This window comes from Melospiza georgiana, chromosome 11 (assembly GCF_028018845.1).
Source record: "Melospiza georgiana isolate bMelGeo1 chromosome 11, bMelGeo1.pri, whole genome shotgun sequence".
NCBI classification, from domain to species: Eukaryota; Metazoa; Chordata; class Aves; order Passeriformes; family Passerellidae; genus Melospiza; species Melospiza georgiana.
In genome coordinates this window covers 17757257-17776902 of record NC_080440.1, presented here as the reverse complement: position 1 = coordinate 17776902, position 19646 = coordinate 17757257, and the positions used below count along the sequence as shown (strand labels likewise).

At 43.5% G+C, this 19646-nt stretch overlaps 1 protein-coding gene across 1 annotated transcript in view; it reads right to left on the bottom strand.

Annotated features, from left to right (window-relative positions):
- Positions 1-6138: 6138 nt before the first annotated feature.
- Positions 6139-19646, bottom strand: part of IARS1 (isoleucyl-tRNA synthetase 1) — a 95514-nt gene continuing 82006 nt past the window's right edge. The window contains exons 31-35 of the mRNA XM_058031823.1: positions 18150-18261; positions 17084-17209; positions 11620-11763; positions 10619-10771; positions 6139-6734 (exon numbers count right to left, since the gene is read on the bottom strand). Coding sequence (XP_057887806.1) covers positions 6652-6734; positions 10619-10771; positions 11620-11763; positions 17084-17209; positions 18150-18261 — 618 coding nt within the window. The 3' untranslated portion in view covers positions 6139-6651. The remainder of the gene's footprint in view (positions 6735-10618; positions 10772-11619; positions 11764-17083; positions 17210-18149; positions 18262-19646) is intronic.

Genomic DNA, 19646 nt, shown 5'->3' with positions numbered 1-19646 from the left:
AGGGATGTGCTGGTACCATGGCACCAGTGCTTACAGCCATGGCTGTGGCACACACACTACACAGCTGCTTTGGGACTTTCTTCCTCAAAGAGATACTCAATTACTCCTTAATTTAATTTTAGGTGGTGGAAATAGAAACACCTGTGGCTGTTTACCAGCTCATCTCCTCTGTTAGTATTGAACTGTGAGTTTATGTCCCTGAGACGAGGGCAAAGCAGCAGGGAAAGGCATTTTTTACAAAGACCATTAAAAAGGGGGAACCTGGGACACTTTTTCTAATTAATTTGCAGAATTAAGATCAGGAGTAAGCTCCTGCCAAGTCCACAAACTAACAGGATCATCCAGGGATTTGCAGCATAAGGTGAATGCTTCAGTTTGGGTTTGTCCCCTTTGGGGCAAGCAGTCATCACACACAGAAATAAATATAATCTGTGCTGTTCTGGGGTTTTAATCCCCTTTCTGTGCTTTTTTTCTGTTACTTTGACTCCTCTTACAGAGCTGGTCTAAGTTGCATGGTGTTTAACACCAAGTGAATGGCAGAATCTTGAAGGTACCCAAATATTGCCAGCAAAATGCATTTTTGCATCTGGCTTGTACATCCAGTAGGGTGATGAGGATGCCACAGGGTGCACAGAGGAGTTCAGATATCAATGTGATGAATAAATTATTGTAGATATCCAAACAAAACCACATTTAGAACTAACAACCGGATTCTTTCCTTGTACTCACTAATTTTTATGGGTGAGACTAATATCAGGCTGAAATTTGTCAGGAATTTTTTTTTGCAAATCTGTCATTTCCTTAAGTGACAAAATAAATTTTAAAAGTGAGTCAGAAAAACCCTGACATTTTCTCAGGCCACCCATCCTAGGATTAATTCTTAGGCAGCTTCCCCTCATGTGTGGCCTAAATTCCCATCCCATTTCACTGCAAGCCTCTTGAAAACTTGTTCATTACTATTCTCTTTGCAATTAGTATTTATTTACTGGAAGATTCCTCCCATCTCACCCTCAGACTTCCCTGCTGCAGAATCAACATGCCAACTCTTGCAATCCTTCCCAAGCCATCTTTGCCAGACCTTATTCCTGATTCTCCTCACGGGCCTCCCTCCAAATTGTCAACATCCTCCTCATGGCAGGGCTCCCAAAATTGGACACAGGGCTGCAGGAGGAGTCTTATCAGCAACTGAGTGGAAAGATTACTTCACCATCTCGCAGACAATCCTGTTTATGTAGCACAGCACTTGCTTTTTTTTGGTACTTGTGTTCTTTGGCAAGAAGATGGAATTACTGGTCCTTGTTTAATTACTAATCCATGGCAGCTCCCTTTGCTGTAAAGCTCTTGCTTTCCAAGAGCCTGAGCTTGGCTTTTGGCTCATTCAGCTGACACAGTGAGCAACTTCTCTTTTTCATCTCACAAACACTGCCTTCAGGAATATTCAAGATCCTTCATCCTTGTTTAGATTGTATCACCAGCAAGATTTGCAGTCTAAGATCTCAATTTTTCCACGTTGCCTCATCTCCTCCCACTTCCCTGCCTGGCACACACAGCCAGAAGCAATGCAGTCCCAAAGATCCCATGATTTTGGGGGTTGCCAGCACATTAATCACAGAACACAAGTCCTAGGTCTATATTTTGATAGTCTTCACCTCTGCAAAGCTGCTGCCTTGCAAACAGAAGGATGTTTGTCCCCTTCAGGCAGAGCACAAAGGATATCCCATGGCAGCACCCCCTGCACAGCTGCCCAGCTGTCACACCTGATCAAACACAGCAAATATTAACTGCCAGGCTACATTTTGCTTGTCTGCAAGGTTTCAGCTGTTTTCACTGGTTTGAGCACTAAAGACAACTAGAACAAATTGCAGAATTAAGACAGTGTTTACAGAATTCCCAAGAAAGTCTTGAAAATTAAATATCTTTAGGAACAGTTTTTATTCCATCTACAAGGAACTTCAGAAGTCTTCTGAGGAGCTTTGTGACCCCCTAATTAGAACTTTGTACAGACACAGACTGCAAATTAACTGAAATATCCAGACACACTGAAATAGGAACATTTTTCCCCCCTCAATTACATAAAAGCTATAATTATATTTGTTACATAAACATTTTAACTGGGGAAAACATTAGATAATTGATGACAGTCCCTCCCTCCAACCCCAGCTGCCCACCACTCACAGCACAGCAAGAGCAAAATTAACTCAGCAAAGTTGTGTTCCCCCTGCAAAGCTGCTCCTGTGTGTGGATGGTGCTGTGGAAAAAAGATGTGAAAGGAAATTATCTGAGGCTCTTTTGCAGGCCACTTTTTGTAATGCAGCTGCAGACAGTGTATTTTCAATCTGTTTAATCAGTGTTAAGAGTCCAGCTTGTAAGAAATCACATAAAGAGCAAGAAATTATTTAACAGACTGAATAATTGCTCTGTGCTTAACCAGTAATGATGAGGACACTGAACTCCACTGCTGCTGGCAGAAATCAGAAAGATTCTGAGCTGCACAAGGGCTGAAAGGTTGATCTGCTGCCACTCAACTCATTGCAGGATTGAGTGGAGAGGAACAGAAACCTGGTTATCTTTTCTCTCCTTAAAACCATTCTTCTCTCTGGAAGTTACCTGCAGAAGGACACCTACAGTCACCTGGGCAGGGCAGAAATGCAGCTCTGAGTGCTGTACCCACCCTGGGGAGGGCAGAAATGCAGCTGTGAGTGCTGTATCCACCCTGGGCAGGGCAGAAATGCAGCTGTGAGTGCTGTATCCACCTTGAGCAGGGCAGAAATGCAGCTGTGAGTGCTGTACCCACCCTGGGCAGGGCAGAAATACAGCTGTGAGTGCTGTACCCACCCTGGGGAGGGCAGAAATGCAGCTCTGAGTGCTGTACCCACCCTGGGGAGGGCAGAAATGCAGCTGTGAGTGCTGTATCCACCCTGGGGAGGGCAGAAATACAGCTGTGAGTGCTGTATCCACCCTGGGCAGGGCAGAAATGCAGCTGTGAGTGCTGTATCCACCTTTAGCAGGGCAGAAATGCAGAAATGCAGCTCTGAGTGCTCTACCCACCCTGAGCAGGGCAGAAATGCAGCTCTGAGTGCTGTACCCACCCTGGGTAGGGCAGAAATGCAGCTCTGAGTGCTGTACCCACCCTGGGTAGGGCAGAAATGCAGCTGTGAGTGCTGTATCCACCCTGGGGAGGGCAGAAATACAGCTGTGAGTGCTGCACCCACCCTGGGGAGGGCAGAAATGCAGCTGTGAGTGCTGTATCCACCCTGGGCAGGGCAGAAATACAGCTGTGAGTGCTGTACCCACCTTGAGCAGGGCAGAAATGCAGCTCTGAGTGCTGTATCCACCCTGGGGAGGGCAGAAATGCAGCTGTGAGTGCTGTATCCACCCTGGGCAGGGCAGAAATACAGCTGTGAGTGCTGTATCCACCTTGAGCAGGGCAGAAATGCAGCTCTGAGTGCTGTACCCACCTTGAGCAGGGCAGAAATGCAGCTGTGAGTGCTGTACCCACCCTGGGCAGGGCAGAAATGCAGCTCTGAGTGCTGCACCCACCTTGAACAGGGCAGAAATGCAGCTCTGAGTGCTGTATCCTCCTTGAGCAGGGCAGAAATGCAGCTGTGAGTGCTGCACCCACCCTGGGGAGGGCAGAAATGCAGCTGTGAGTGCTGCACTCACCCTGGGGAGGGCAGAAATGCAGCTCTGAGTGCTGTACCCACCCTGGGTAGGGCAGAAGTGCAGCTCTGAGTGCTGCACCCACTCTGGGGAGGCAGGGGGGTGACTCTGGGCTGGACCAGCCTGGCCACACTCAGTGATGGCTCCTGAGGAGTGACAGGGACTGCATTGACAAGAGCAGTGCTGCTGCTCTCCTGTCACAGAATTTGCTGGTTCAGCTCAGCCAAGCCTGAGGATTTCCTGCCCTCAGGCTTGCTCAGTGCCAGGCCCTGCCCTTGCCAAGGATGCCAACAGAATCCCAGCCTGGTGGAACTGGGGCAGAACAAACCCCTTGGAGCTCAAAGCAGCTCCCAGAGATTTAGTGGGCAGGGACACAACTCTGTGCACGTGTTTTTGGGGATGTTCCCATTTTGCAGAGCTGCAGCACTGGGATTTTTGGATACAACAATGGATCTGGGTTGTGTCAGTACCTCCTGCTCCCCAGCAGCCCAGCTCCTGCAGGCTGCACACATTCCAGGCAGGAGGAGAGCTGGAATGGCACCAGGTGAGAGGCAGCAACACCAGGATTCAAGGCTCCAAACTCCTCCAGGGACAGCAAATGCTGTGACACAGCTCTGGAGTGCCCTGCTCATGGCTCCTCTATGCAGCAGTGGTCTGGGACCTCATTTGTGTAACAAGCTATTTAAGAGGGAAGCTAATTGAGGTACATAAATCCTGAAGAATATCACATCAAGCCAAGAGACTATTATTAGCCCAACCTAGATAATGTTATAGAAGTGCATTAAGAAACCTCAATAAAAAAATTACTAGAAAACATTCCCCCCCCCTTCAAGATCCCAAGAGATAAATTCTCTCATGCAATGATTAGATATTATCCAAAATAAAAAAAGAAATACTAAAAATGGATGTGGAGAAGGAAGGTAGAGACAGCACAAGATCACCCAAATGGGTCACAGCCTGTTCCTAATGTTCATGGCTGTGCAGGTAAGAGATCACAGCCATCTAACAGGGGCATCTGAAAGGAAAATTAAACCCTAATTCTGCCTCCAAATTATTTTTTTTAATTTCATGCTACTTATGTTGATGTAAATGTTGATGTAAAGTTAATGGACCCAGAAGCATTTCCAGCAGTGTCCTCTGATCAGCTCTGGTCTTGTTCTTCCATTACATGTCCTAAGTATATTGAATTTTCCTTTCTGCTCGTTTCTACTGATCCTACCACACAGAAAGAGCATCCATGGGCATTTCCATCCTTGTGATGTGAGCAGGCTGGAGCACACCTGGGTTTCTGTCATCACAACCCATAAGGACTGTGCTGATGTGGAGAGAAAGTAGATCAAGTTCAACAAACAAACAAAACCAAGACAAACAAAACCAACCACACATACACCAGAAAAAAAAAAAAAGGAGAAAAAGGAAGAGTGACATGGTGAAGTGTGTACAGTGAAGGAAGGAGAGTGAGATGAAACAGGACAAAATGCTAAATCCCAAATAAGTCTCTAAAAATGCAAGTGTTGTGACCTTAGACTGGGTCATTAAGAATGAGGTTAGGTTGCAATAATTTACCATCTCCCTTTATTCTCCATCAGCAATAAAGCAAAGTTACTTTAGGAACAGCAATCTTGCTTTCACAGATGAAACCTGGACATCTTTGATGTGACAAAGAAACCTCACAAACCAATACAAATTGGATTTCCATGTCACTGTGTCACTAAAAAGCAGCTGACTTCCAGGTAAAAGTAGAGGGCAATGTCCAGTATTCATTAACCTGAACAGGAACCTGAACAGGCCAGTGATTCAGGAGGCACAGCCATTTTTAATACTGATAAAATAATTATGTGTAAGCTGCATGCCAGGAAGTTGGTTCACTTCAAAGAGTCTTTACAATTTTGGTCCAGTGCACCAGTGCACAGGAGTTACACAGAACAGCTATTTATAGTTATTCCAACTAACACAGAGTTATCATGAACCAGCTCTGGGTTTTGCTCCTAGTGTAAAGATGAAACTCACAGAGCAATGGAAAAAGGTGCTCAGAAGCCTCTGCTCTGCCAGGCTGCTGCTCCACTGTTTGCAGTGTGTGTGCTGCTGCTCCCAGCACAGCCAGGGCTCACTCTGCCTGCCCCAGGGAGGTGCAGAACCCCCAGGTGTGCTCAAAGCTCCAGCTGAACCAGGCAGAAACACCCCAGCACTGCCAAAGGGGGGCTCTGCCTTCCCCTTCCTTCCAGCAGGTACACGAGTGAACATTGAAACACTGACAAGCTACAAAAACTAAAACCCCAACTGTTTTCAGTCTGAAACTGCTTCTGCATCAAAACAAGCCCCCAGACCTGTCAGCAGCACAATGCAAACAGCCACTGGTGCTCAGCACTGTCACACCTCAGGTGGCTCTGGCTGCTCCTGATCCATAGGGAGCTCTAAAATGTCTCTTCTTCAGAAATCCTGAGGAAGCAAAATACTCTGAAGTCAGGGAAGCAAAAGTCAGGAGATGAAGCAAATTTATTGTTCCAAGTGTTGAAATTAGGGGGTATTTGAAATCAACAGCCACACACTTGATGAAAACCCAGCGAGTATGAATGAACAAATCCAGATAACCCTTAAATAAGTTACAAAGCTGTTGTGGGAGGGTGGGAATACATCAGAGAGCCTTGTAGGTAAGCCATGGTTTAGAAAAGATGCCCTCTGCCTGCACAAAGGACAGGCAGAGAACAGCATCACTGAGGTACAAGTCCCATTTCTCTCAGGCAAATTACTGCATAGATATCTAAGGTTTCTGAACAGCTTTTACAGCATATTAAGATAACAAAATGAAAATACACTGTATTTGAAACCAAAGAGCAGCATATTAGACATGCACTGGTAGAAAACATCCTGTGTGCCACTAGAGATGTTAAAATACCATACACAACTTGGATGTTCATCTAAAAGCATAATAACTTCCTTTGACTTCATTTTTTGTGGAAAAAAGTCTACATGGTCATAAATCTGGAATTCTCAACATTCAGCTGTGGTGGGTATGACATGAACATAGAGGGTCTTCATGTTCAGGTTCTTCATAGAAACATCTTTTGTGATCTCTGAAAGAAGGAAAGAAGAGAGAAACAACAGAGTTAGTGTTCTTTCTTACCATGAGAACTATGAACTTTAAAAAAAAAAATTTGCTTTATTCAGACATTTTTGCTGTGGGACTGGGACAGAAACTGCTCAGCTCAAAATTCCTTCCTCTTAAAGCCCAGGGCATGAAAGGAAGGGTCACCACATGTCACCAGTGTCCCTGCAAGAGCAGGAGAGCCTGTTTTATGTTCCAAAGTAGAAATTTTTGGAAGTCTACATCAGCCCACAGCTCTCACCTTCACATCCTGACAGAGCAGCACCTAATTCAGAAAACTCTAACACCATGATATGAAGTCAATATGAACAGCCCCTCATACACAGTTTATATGTAAAGTAATGATTGTACCAGTACCTGCTGAAGAACTACTGCTGGAATCTTGTTGAGTATGCCTGAAGACTTTCTGACCATACAGGACAATTCCCTAAGTCTTCTCACAGCTGCATGCCCAGAGTTTGGAACAGGGACAGGATAAAATCCCAACAAACCTCTGAAGGACAGAGCACACTTCCAACAGGCTGACTCAGGGGTTGTAATTACTCAAGAAACACAAACACTGAGTAATCCCACTTGTGTCTAGGGAAAGTCACCTGCAAACTTGCAGGAGCTGGAAATCTTTCACCATTACCTTGTGAAATGTGAATTTTTTTTTCCCAAGCAGCCTGGTGCTTGCTGACTTTGCTTCCAGCAGCCATCAGCTGCCCCACTGAGAGCAGAGTGTTTGGAATACTGGGAGCTACAGCCTTGGAACAAAAGTCAGCCCAGTATCAAGCACCCTGAGGCCTCTGCACTGAGAAAGCTCAGAGAAATAAGAAACTTGGCAGGTGTAAGCAGAGAACACTGGTGAAACCCAGATTAACAAGGACTGGGGTCACGGTGTCACTCTCACCCCGGAACCCTGCAGACAACCCAGCAAACACAAGATATTATAAAGGTCTGGCACCAGTCTTAGCACAAAGGACACATTAATAACACCCAGAATGGCTGGGGGTTTTCAGGAGGAACCCTTCTGCAGTGTCCTGCCCCATCCTGCTTTGAAAAATGTTTCATTTTTAGCCTCAACACACAGAAGCTGCACTGATTTTAAAAGCCATCTGTCAATGAGAGAACTGAGAAGTCCTCATGGATCACAGTGCTATTCAGGAGTTCTCTTCCATTGTAATACCACCCTTTAAGCAGCTGAATATGCATTCACAGAGCTATAATCCAATACAGCAATCAGGGCTGTATTCCCTTACTAACCTTCCTTCCCAGGAATGTGTTCCACCAGGATGTGAAAGAGTCCGGTCTGCAGAAGCAGCCAAACCAATTGTGAACTTGGATCTCCAAGTCTCTAATTACATATTTATTTATAAGATCCTGAAAAATGAGGAACTTACATGAACCTATTTCCTACAGTATTTATCACAACAATTAGTTTTAAGAACTGGAAATTTGATTTATCAACAGAGTGTAGGGACACCTTCCTTTCTGTGCCAATGGCTCCAGGGAAGGGCTGCAGGGAGCACCTGGAGTGTCCCCACCATCCCCAGTGTGGAACCATCAGGTACCTGGAACCTCTGTCTCTCCAGCTCAGGAATAAACAACACTCACCACCTGAACATTTCTTTTTGGAATGTTTTCCAACATTACAAAGGGGAGTGAAAAGCACGTTTGTTTCTGAAAAGCTGCTGAGTGTCTGTGCAATAGACAGCAGATGCCCAACTGCCTGGACGACAACATTTATAAAAATAACTCTTCAAAACCAATAACTCATTTTCCACCAAGTGATTGTTTTTCCTTTTTATTGAACAGGCACCAACCTTCCAATTCCTGGGTTATTTTCATCAAACACTTCAAACTGTTAACAGCAAATACATTTTTATTTTTAGAATAAAGCACACAAAACCTACTCAAGAGACTGAACTTTGCTGTTCTGAAGGTAAGACCTTGAACAGATTGATCAGAAGATGAATGGGAGATTACAAAGCTGCAACAATATAGATAAACACTAACTGACCTAATGTTTTCTAGAGGCATCAAAGTGTTTTATATGCAGCCCTCATTTGTCACACAAAGAGATGTGAAGATAAAACACAGCTATGCCAGTGTTTAAACTTAAAAAATGTTATTCAAGGAGCTGAATGCTGAGAATTAAATCTGAGATAGCAGAAGTGTGGCTACAAGGCATTAACTGCACAAATAAACCTCTGGGACCAAGCTCTCTGTGTTCTGAGTTTTAAAAGAGACCAAATCTGTTGTTTTGGCCTTGGAGGAGTTATCAAATCTGATCTTTCACATCACTGTGAATTGTCACTTCATACACTTTAACTAAAGTTTAAAGAGTTCTAGAGAATCCATGCTACAAATGTTACAGTGATTTAACCCATTTCCCTTTCAGGTGAAGGCATTTTAAAATTCCTCACTTCAACTGAGCCTTAAAAGCTGTTTTGCCAGTCTGTACATTTTCCTGTCCTGTCAGCTCCTTGCCTCTTTCAAAGCTCTGCAGTTTCCTACAGTGGTTATTTCAGTGTCTGAACAGAATCATCTGGGGCTGAACCAAAGAGGAACTGTGCCTAACATCCCTTGTTTCTGAGTGCCTGAATCCCTGAGTCCCCAGGTGGGCAAGGCTGCACACAAAAATACCTTTCAGTTTATGCAAACCAAGGGTGGTTCATCTTCTAGGTTTTTACCCCTTGTGCTGAAACACTCCAGGCTCCAGTTCTCTGTTAACACCACCCAGCACATTATTTTTGGCATTTGCTTAAACTATCACTAGAAAGTTTCATCAACATCTGAGATCCATTTGAATTACAAAAATGGCTTTTAAATAAATACACTTAAGGTCATATGAAGTAAAAGCTAAAAAAAAAAAAACCAAACCAAGAAACCCCCTTCCCACGACCACTCCTTGCTCAGACTTCAATATATCCCACCTAAATCCTCATGGGCAGCTGAGTGACCCCAGCTCTCAGCAGCTGCACCAGAGCTGCCCCCTTCCTGCCCTCCCCACTGACAGCACCTCCTGAGGAAGCTCAGCCACCCTCAAAGGGGCAGTTTGAGCAGGATGTCCAACTTCTGGACAGGTAATGAGTGATAAGCCAGTAACTGTCATGGATCCCTCCCAAACAGCCTGTAAATCACATCACTGTGACACACTGCAGACAGAAACCTCAGCATCATTCCACTCAGCTGAATTCTCCAAGAATCCCTGTTTGGAGTTGTTTGGGTTTTTACCATGTAGTTTGCAATCCACTCTCTCTGTCAAATGAAGTCCCAAATCACCCTGGTCCAATTTTTCAGCACCACGGAAGCTTCAGTCACACCTTCCTCATGAATCAGAGATTTTTGTTTCCCATCTGTCAGTGGGTTTGGGGGGCTCTTTAGCATTTCAGACCTTCCTGCTTCCCAGGTATCCCAAATGGCTGTGCCCTACCTCACTCCTCTAACAGAGATCCAACACTCTTTTCCACCCACTCCAATCCTCCAAGACAATGCAGCAACCTGAATGCTAAAAGTTTGAACAGATTCTTAAAATATTCCTGCTGTAGACTCAGTTCCAGGAGGAGATTCCCTGTTCATCACTCAGCAGGGCACTGCTGACTGACCTTTACTGCAGGAGGAAAAAACTTTCACAATGCCTTGCCTTGGCCATTTCATGAGGGGAATGCATTACAGCTTAGAGCTTCTACATCTGGATGTTTGCTTAAAGGATTCTGTTATGCTAATATTGAATTACTGGGCAAAACTACAAACCAGTGTGTGAACAGTGTGGATTTAGTAATTAAACTGGATCTCAGGTTACATGAGCTGCTCCTCAACAATAAATTCCAAGGATCCTCAGATGGCAAACCAAAAGTTTGTGCTTACCATGAGTTAGTGCTTCATCCAGGAACAGCTTTAGCCTCCTGCTTCTGAGCCCAAAAACTTTTGCTGTCTCATGCAGAAGAGCTTTGTAGGTTAATCCATTCTGACCAACAGGGTTTTCCATTAGCAGAGTTCCCACTGTTCCTTTCTGGCATTCTGGACAAGATAAAACAGCTGAGTCACTATTGGTGAGAAATCAAATTACTTCATTTATCTGAGTAAATTGAAATTTAGGATTTCTTCTTCCATTTTACCTCTATTTCTTCATGGTACTGAGAGACAAATTAGCAATACCAACCTACAGATATTCTCTTAAGTTCATTAATTACAGAGCCAGAAATGTAAGTGATGGCTGACAGCTTGACCAACAGAAGAAAACTTCTTTACATGGGTCAACAGGATGACACAGAGTTTGGGAAACATGAAATATTTCAACAGGACATAGAAACCACTACGTGCAGAAGCTCACCAAGCATGTACTGATGATCAAATCCCCTGTAAAAAAACCACATTTTTGGCTCCTGCAAGCTCTCAGTAGTGTCAGAAAGGGCTCATACCAGGGCACAGGCTAAGAGCAAGTTACTGAAACAACTCAGCTGCTCCCATGTGAGCTCTCAAAGTGCTAGAATAGCAGGTGGGAAACAGAATTACACACACATATATTTATACTCCAGACCAGATGAATAATACAATTCACTTGGCTTTTAGATAGCACTAAGAGCTGCTTCACAGGCTGTTTCCAGTGTTCAAACTTGGTCTGTTTTACACTCAGCCTTTTACAATAAACTGCACAGGTGAGCTGATGGTCAGAAACAGGGAAACAATGCCCAGGGGCTCATGTTTAACTGCTGCCCCTTATCTCAAACTGGCACTCCTTTTGCTCTCAGGAGAAGAGGGAAGATTGTTTTTATCAGAAAGTACACACTAGGAAAAAAAATAACCAAAATCTCCATGCAGCAATGCTGTAGAAGCTGCTGTGAGGAGCAGCCCAGCAGCCCCCATACCTTGTGGCTTGGCATTGATGAGCTGCAGGTTGATGTACTGGCAGAGCAGGGCACTGGGGGAGCTGGGCAGGCCAGGGGCTGACCCTGCTGTCACGTGCAGAGTCCTCCCACTGAGCCCCAGCAGGTCTGTGTGCTTCAGCAGCTCTGCAACACAAAGGGACACCAGTCAGGCCAGCCCAGGAGCTTCTCACTCCTGCCCCACTGCCTCCTCTTGCACCATCCTGTCCTCCAGAAAGAGCTTCTCTGCTGGAAAAATGGGATTTGTGCAGGAATATTTGGGTTTCATAATAACACAAAGAGAGTGCTTGGTTTGCTGTGGAAATTAGCTCCTATATAACATTTCTTATGCATATAGTGATTTATGCAATAAAAATAGGTAGCTAACTTCAAACAAGCAAGAAATTATTCACCCAAGCCAACCATTCAGCAGTCATTATGGGCTACTTGTATGAAAACTGAGTGCAAGTCTACAAGTTTCCCAAACAAGAAGCTTAAGAGAGTTTTCAGCAGTCTAGAGGAAAATAAAATCACAGAAAATTTTTTTAGCATCTGACTTGAGCCCAGCTTCCTCCCTTTGAATTTTATTTTTTTTAATGTAGCAAAGGGCAAATTTTATTTTTTATTTTCTATTCCTATCTCATTATATGAAAAGCTGTGATCTTTGCTTGCACCCAGACTTCCCTGGACAAAGCAGCACTGGCAATGTGTTACTATGCAACATCAAGTTATTTATTAATAATAAACATTAAATATGGTAAATTATTATCATATTAATAACAAATTAATTGATACAATAATAATAAATTATATATTGATATTAAATATATTAAACTCCAGAAAAAACAAACCAAAAAATTTCAAGTCATGGCTCATGAATAATGCCCCCTACAGGAGGATCTGTATGGCCAAAGCAGCAAGCACTGGGAATGTGTCACTATGCAAGATCAGGATATGAATTTTACCTTTTTCTAATGTAGAAAAGGACAAATTTTATTTATTATTTTCTATTCCTATCTCATTATATGAAAAGCTGTTATCTTTGCTTGCACCCAGACTTCCCTGGCCAAAGCAGCACTGGCAATGTGTTACTATGCAACATCAGGATACTTATTAAATATATTAAATAAGTAATATTAAACAAATATTAAATTCATTAAATTAATATAATATTATTAATAAAATAATAATTATATTGATAATAAATGAAATATTGATATTAAATATCTTAAACTCCAGAAAAAACAAACCAAAAAATTTCAAGTCATGGCTCGTGAATAAAGCCCCCTACAGGAGTATCTGTGTGCAATGCCAGCACAGCTCATGATCCAGCACATGACTCCAGGAAGGCAGATGGAGAGAATGGGGGAAAGCCAGACCCAAACCAGCAGCCCCATCTCCAAGGACATCAGAAGCAATCCCTGGAAGATCTGGGAGGAGAAGCTGATGAGGTTTCTGTGACAAAAATGAATCCTGCAGCACTGCCTGAGCCTTGAGGTCAGAGCCACTGATGGGCATGATATTAAAATACACAGGAATAACATAACTCTGTGCTGCAAAGAGCTCCAGAAATCAAATCATCAAACCCAGGGAGAGCTGATGCATTTAATTTCTTGTCAGAACTGTGTGTTCCTGTACATATGGAACAGGCACACCTGTCAGCTCCAGCCAACAGGTTTTCATTCCACAGCAGCCTTATCCACATGTCAGGCAGCCTAAGCTGTACAAAGCTCATTTTACATAGTTCACCTGAAAATCTCAAGGGAAATAATTTATAAATGTATACTTATTGTAGGTTTATAAACTTATAAATAAAAAGCCTCTAAACCAACCACCCAGCTCCCAAAAAAAGCCCCTAACCCCACAAAAAGATGAACAGCAATCACAAGTTCTCAAAATTCTGTCAAGTGCCACAGAACAGAGTGAGATGCACTGGGAGTGTCTACAAGATTGCTCAAGGAGGCAAAAAGACCTCAGGCTGCACCTAAGATTCTAAAATGTGTATTTTAAACATCAACTTTTATATATTTGTATATAAATATATACAAATTTAAATTTAACAGTTTAAAGTAAAAAGAAACCAAAAGTCAAGCACTGTTCAGGCCTGTCTCAAGCACAGGAAGGGGATTTGCTTTTGAAAGCAAGCAAACAACTGAATCAACAAGTGGAGAGGAATTACCAAGGTTCCATCCAAAGGAAGGGAGGCAGGGGCAGGTTTTTCCCAAACCAGCACCATTTCAGGCCACAGAAGAGAGAGCACAGGGGGTGACAGAGTGGGAACACCTGGCCCCAGTAACTCCCAGTTTGCCATTCCCCAGCTGGCAGCACCCCTGGGGATCCATGCAGGGCAGGGAGGCAGAGCTGCAGTGATGGGGGTTTGCCCAATTAACAAATGAGCATTTGGCATTCCAGGAGCACTGACATTTGCCAGGGAAGAGCTCAGGCTGACAGAGGAGTCTGTTCACAGAGCCCATTCACAAGAGCAAGAAAAAATGGATCATTTCTTCCTGGATATCAATAGACTTGAAGGCAAGCAGGTATTACAAGTGCTCATCAAAATCACTTTAAAAGTCACTTCTCCCTGCAGTGGGGTTTAAGTGCTAATGCTCTGCCCTAAAGTACCTTACAGCCTCACAGCCTTTTAAAAATTGAAGATTAAAAAAATCAGCCATCTGAAAATTATAAAGATGGAATAAGGCATGGATCAAAAGCTTGTAGGGGATTTTTACCCCACCTTCTTTGCCCCTCTCTTTTTTTTTTAAGCCCTACATGACCTACAGATGCATTTCTTCCCATAAACATATTGAAAGTATTTTAAATAAATCTTTTTCATTAAGGGCTACTTGCATGAAAGCTGAGTGCAAGTCTACAAGCTTCCCAAACAAGAAGCTTAGAGAGTTTTCAGCAGTTTAGAGGAAAAAAAAGTCACAGGCAACTTTTTTTAGCATCTGACTTGAGCCCAGCTTCTTCCCTTTGAATTTTATTTTTTTTAATGTAGAAAGAGACAAATTCTATTTTCTGAAGGTCAGTACAAGTCCCAGAGCCTTGTTTGGGGGGTGCAGTTCCTCAAAATACCTTGACACACTATTGGGGAGGAAATGTTCATCCCATTATTCCAATGCTGCACTGAAAAGCAGGGACAGGACCCATCTGAGAAGAACTGCCTGGTCCTGTGCCACAGCACAACCCTAAGGAAACCCTCATTACAATTAGAGAACAAGATCATAAATTACTGCAAGTACAATGGACAGCCCAGAAACCACAGGAAGGGAATGAGGAGCCAGAAATTTGGTTTTGCTGGGTCCCAATTTTATTAACACACGTGGGAACAATTCAGAAATTACTTGTCTGGAGCGCACAACCTTTCTCTGCAATTCCTCTGGGACACAGCAGCTGATTCCAAGCCCTGGAGTCACCATGAGACCTCACCTGAGGTTACCCACACCAGAGCAGATGGATTGTATCCAAAGCAAACACTGGGATTCTGTTCTGTCCTCTGACACCTTTCAGGATGTTTTCCTGGCACATGCCTTGAGCTGGGACTCCCCATGGAGCCACATCTGCTGACCAATGCTTGTTTGAGATGTGACACACTGCCACAAATGCCAATTTGATGATCTGATCTTTCCAAGGGAATTTCCATATGGTGAATAAGTGGGCAGGGAAAATACCCTGCTCTGCTCAGACCACTGACACATACTGAAAGGTGAAAATCAGCATGGCAGGAAATGATTCCTAAGGAGCAAAAGTGACGAGGAAAGAAGGAAAGGAGGAGAAGGAAAGGAGGAGAAGGAAAGGAGGAGAAGGAAAGGAGGAGAAGGAAAGGAGGAAAAGGAAAGGAGGAGAAGGAAAGGAGGAAAAGGAAAGGAGGAAAAGGAAAGGAGGAAAAGGAAAGGAGGAAAAGGAAAGGAGGAAAAGGAAAGGAGGAAAAGGAAAGGAGGAAAAGGAAAGGAGGAAAAGGAAAGGAGGAAAAGGAAAGGAGGAAAAGGAAAGGAGGAAAAGGAAAGGAGGAAAAGGAAAGGAGGAAAAGGAAAGGAGGAAAAGGAAAGGAGGAAAAGGAAAGGAGGAAAAGGAAAGGAGGAAAAGGAAAGGAGGAAAAGGAAAGGAGGAAAAGGAAAGGAGGAAAAGGAAAGGAGGAAAAGGAAAGGAGGAAAAGGAAAGGAGGAAAAGGAAAGGAGGAAAAGGAAAAGGGCCTTTGTTACTACAGCAGAAGAAGAGGGAAGGTTTCAACTTTCTCCACCACTTCCCTTTGGGATTTCAGCATTAATGGATTTGTGCTGCATATTTTTGTCCTATAAATGGCAGAAAACCCCCAAATATGGAGTCAAATTACTTCTAAACTTAATGAGATGGGAGTTTCCCAACTTTTCTGGGCCTTTTGAAAGTCATCTCTTACTATCTGTAGTGACATTGAACAATACAGGTACAGACTCCCCTCTGCAGGCACAGACCACACTGTCATCCCTCCTACTTGGAAAAGGATTTCAAGGTAAACCATTTCCTTCTCCAAAACACAACTGGAACTTGAGGAAGATACTGAAGGATTTCCCCTAAATCCCCTCTGACTGAAAGCAAAGATTAATCCTTTTGTATGACAGGACTGAGGACTGTGTTCAGCTGAGCTGAGCACAACTTGAAAGATTTATCACAGGGAGTTAATGGATGACACCAGATGGGAAACCCCCAAAATCCTCCTAGAAATACTCTCAGGAGAGGACAAGAAGGAAACTAAGGACTGAGATGGCAGCAGTGACACATAAACTATTTCTTTATGGATGTCACTGGTGGACATGAACTGGTGATCCTGAGCAGCCCTGGGGGCACCTCAAATCAGCCAACTCAAGCACCTCCCCCTCAGATGTGCCTCAGTAATATTCCCATTAAAATACTAATAAAAGGTTTTGTGGCCATCCAATTATCATTTTTATAGTTTTCTGGGGTTGTTTTTTACATTCTTTTGCCTTAAAGTTCAAGCTGCAAAGATTATTCAATAGGTTTTTCTAAAAAAAGAAGAAATGTAGAGCTCCTCAAGGTTCTCTAGGGTGGAAAGGCAACATTTTTCTTCTACAGATCACAGTTTGCATTCAGCTTAGGTTCTCACCCTGCCTACTGAGGCATTAGGGAAAGCATGGAAAGGCTGATGGCAGCTGGCCATGGAGATCCAGCACAGCCTGGGCCCAGTGCAAACACTGAAATAAATCACATTTTGTCCTGATGAGAACTGCAATGGAAGCAAGATAACAGATGAGCACCATTTAGCAGCAGCTTTTGGAAACATGTTGATGTGACTATAAACACAGTCTCATAAGCTAAGGACTATAAAATGGAATATTTCCTTACCCATTTTCTTGTCAATTTGATATAGCTAGCTAGATAGATATAAATTACACAGTAAATAATTATACAGTAAATTACTCCTAGCTGGTGCAAGAAAGACTTTCAATTTTCCTTGTCATACTCCATTTACCTGTGTTTCCATTAAAAACTGTCAGTTTGGAATTTTTAAGACCAAAAATGCAGGAGACAGCATCTACAAGTCCAGTGAAGTTCAAGGTATTATCTCCTTTTGGATTTTCCAGCAGCAACACACCATCTAAAACCAAAATTAAGAAATTAAAATGGAGTTTGGAAGCAATATCCAAGTTCTAATGATTTTCTAATGATGCTAATTACTTCCAGTGAGTTTCTAAGTCAATTTAAAACTGACAACACTGCATCTTTCCAGATTTTTTTTTAGTGGGAAAGGGGAAAGAAAACAGAGAAACAAACTGATGTGTACTTCAGATTTATGGTGCAGAAGTTCTATTTGCCTTTATTAACAAGGCAGTCCCATTTGTGTGTTACTAAGGTACAACCCGGCCTATAATTTAATATTATAGGTAATATATTGGTTAAAAGCTGAGACTGTGCCCTCTGAGATGGTCACCAGCTTTCCCAGCTGGATTCCTTCTCACTCAGGGAGCAGCTCTGTGACCATGTCCAACAAGGAACAATTATTTCCATACATAAACTGGCAGTACATGCAAGAAAAAAGCTCCCCAAGTGCATTTAGTTTTCTCCCTTCTTAATATCTAACTCACTCTTGTAACAACATCACTGCACCCATGTCCACTGCCCACACCAGTCAGGCCATTATCTGGCTTTAAGTATTCTCTTCATTTCTGTACTTCATATCTGAGCTTTTCAATCTCCTCCACATCCAGGCCTCACCTCCTGCACAGAGCTGCAGCAAGGATTACAAATTCTCAAGCACAGCCCAAACCCAGAGAGTGCAGACCCCACAAGGACACTGACACACAAACTCTCCAGAATAACAACTCCTGCCCACACAGAAGAGTTTCCCTCAGAAGGAACCATGGACAGGTGTGGTTTTGCTTTGAATAAACTTATTTTCAAGAATTATTTCAAGGTCCTATTTGAGGGGAGGCTGCACCACCTTTCAAATGAATTCAGGCTCCAGCCTTCACCACTCCATTTCCAAACTCTCCCTCCCAGCAGCCCTGCCAAAGCAAGCTGGGGATGTTCATTCCTACCTTGCTCTGTCCCATTGACACAAACTTTGAGGTTGACATAGGCACAGGCTGGGCCAGCAGGCTGGCACACCCCTCCTCTGACCAGGGTGATTTCCAGCTCTGATCCCTTCAGCTGGGGAAAGACAGAGATTGGCATTATTTCAATACTGCTTATTAAACAAACACAGCAAAATGTTTTCCATCAATAAACAACACTAAGATATTGTTTTATACTAAATGTGATTTATCATAAAGCAGGGATTTTTCCTACATCTGCCTTCAGTGACAGTGCTTCAGACATCAATCTGCCTGTACCAGATGTCAGGAAAGCAGGGAACAAACAGCCTGATTTTCACAAGTGATGAGCAGTGAGGACACCCTCCCAAAATACAATCCCAAAGCAAATCTTCCTGAGAGGAACACTTCCAGAGAAATTCAGGTTACTGAGCAGGGCCCTGCTCTCAGTCACTGCCTGGAGAAGCCCCCACTCTCCCTGGGGGAGCACTGAGAACCCCCTGGGTCACACTGCCTTGGTACCACCAGCCTCTGAGTGTCTCCCCAGGAGGCACCAGTGACCCTGTCAGACCTGAATCCAACATGGATCTTGCAAAAAAGATCCAGAAATCACTCATATGAATAACTGGTACAAAAAGACCATTTAAGCCATTTTGTTTTGTAATTTTGGAGATGGTCTTTGGCAAGAGACACAGTCCAAAGGGTGACAGACAAATTTGGAAGTGTCATTCTTTAGTCCTATTACAAAGTAGGGAAAAACACTTATGCAGCAACAAATGCCATTCTGTGTTTATCCATTCTACCAACAACTCTAAATTCATTTTTCAAGTACCTACTTTTCTGCCCCAATAGTTTCTGAGAAACTGCTTTGGTTTTTTTGTTGTTGTGGCTTGGAGCAAGTCTTTGGGAAAGGAGCTCAGAATTAAAGCCTTGTAGCAAAAATTGATCCAGGATAATTTCCCAGAAGTAATGACTTTAATGTAATCACAATAAATATAAAAAGAACAGAGTGCATTTCATTTTTGTTCCAATTCTCACATATATTCAACAGCAAGCAGATTCCTGTTACTCCTCTGAGTAACTTCCAGAAATTTGGTGCAATGATCCTGCCACAGCTGGCTTAACTTACACACTCCCATGAAGGATTTCTCAGGAAGGGCTTTCTCATGTCACTGCTCTGGATGTGACAAAGGAGCTGCAGCAGAGCAGAGTCAAGCACCTGCCCCAAGCAATCCATCTCTGCAGGCCCAGAACACCAACTCCCAAGGAGCACTTGACAGTGGCACTGCAATCTCAGTCATCTGGTTCTCTCTGCAACATCCACTCTGAAGTCTGAGTGTGTGACAAACAGTTCAGAGGCACAGCAAAGGCTGCAGCAGGCACAGAGCTCCTCCACAAGGAGCTCCCTGGGGTGACTGTCCCTGTCCATGGTAGGGCTGGAACTACATAATCTCCAAGGTCCCTCCCAAACCCAACCCATTCTGTGATCCTGTAACTGAGACT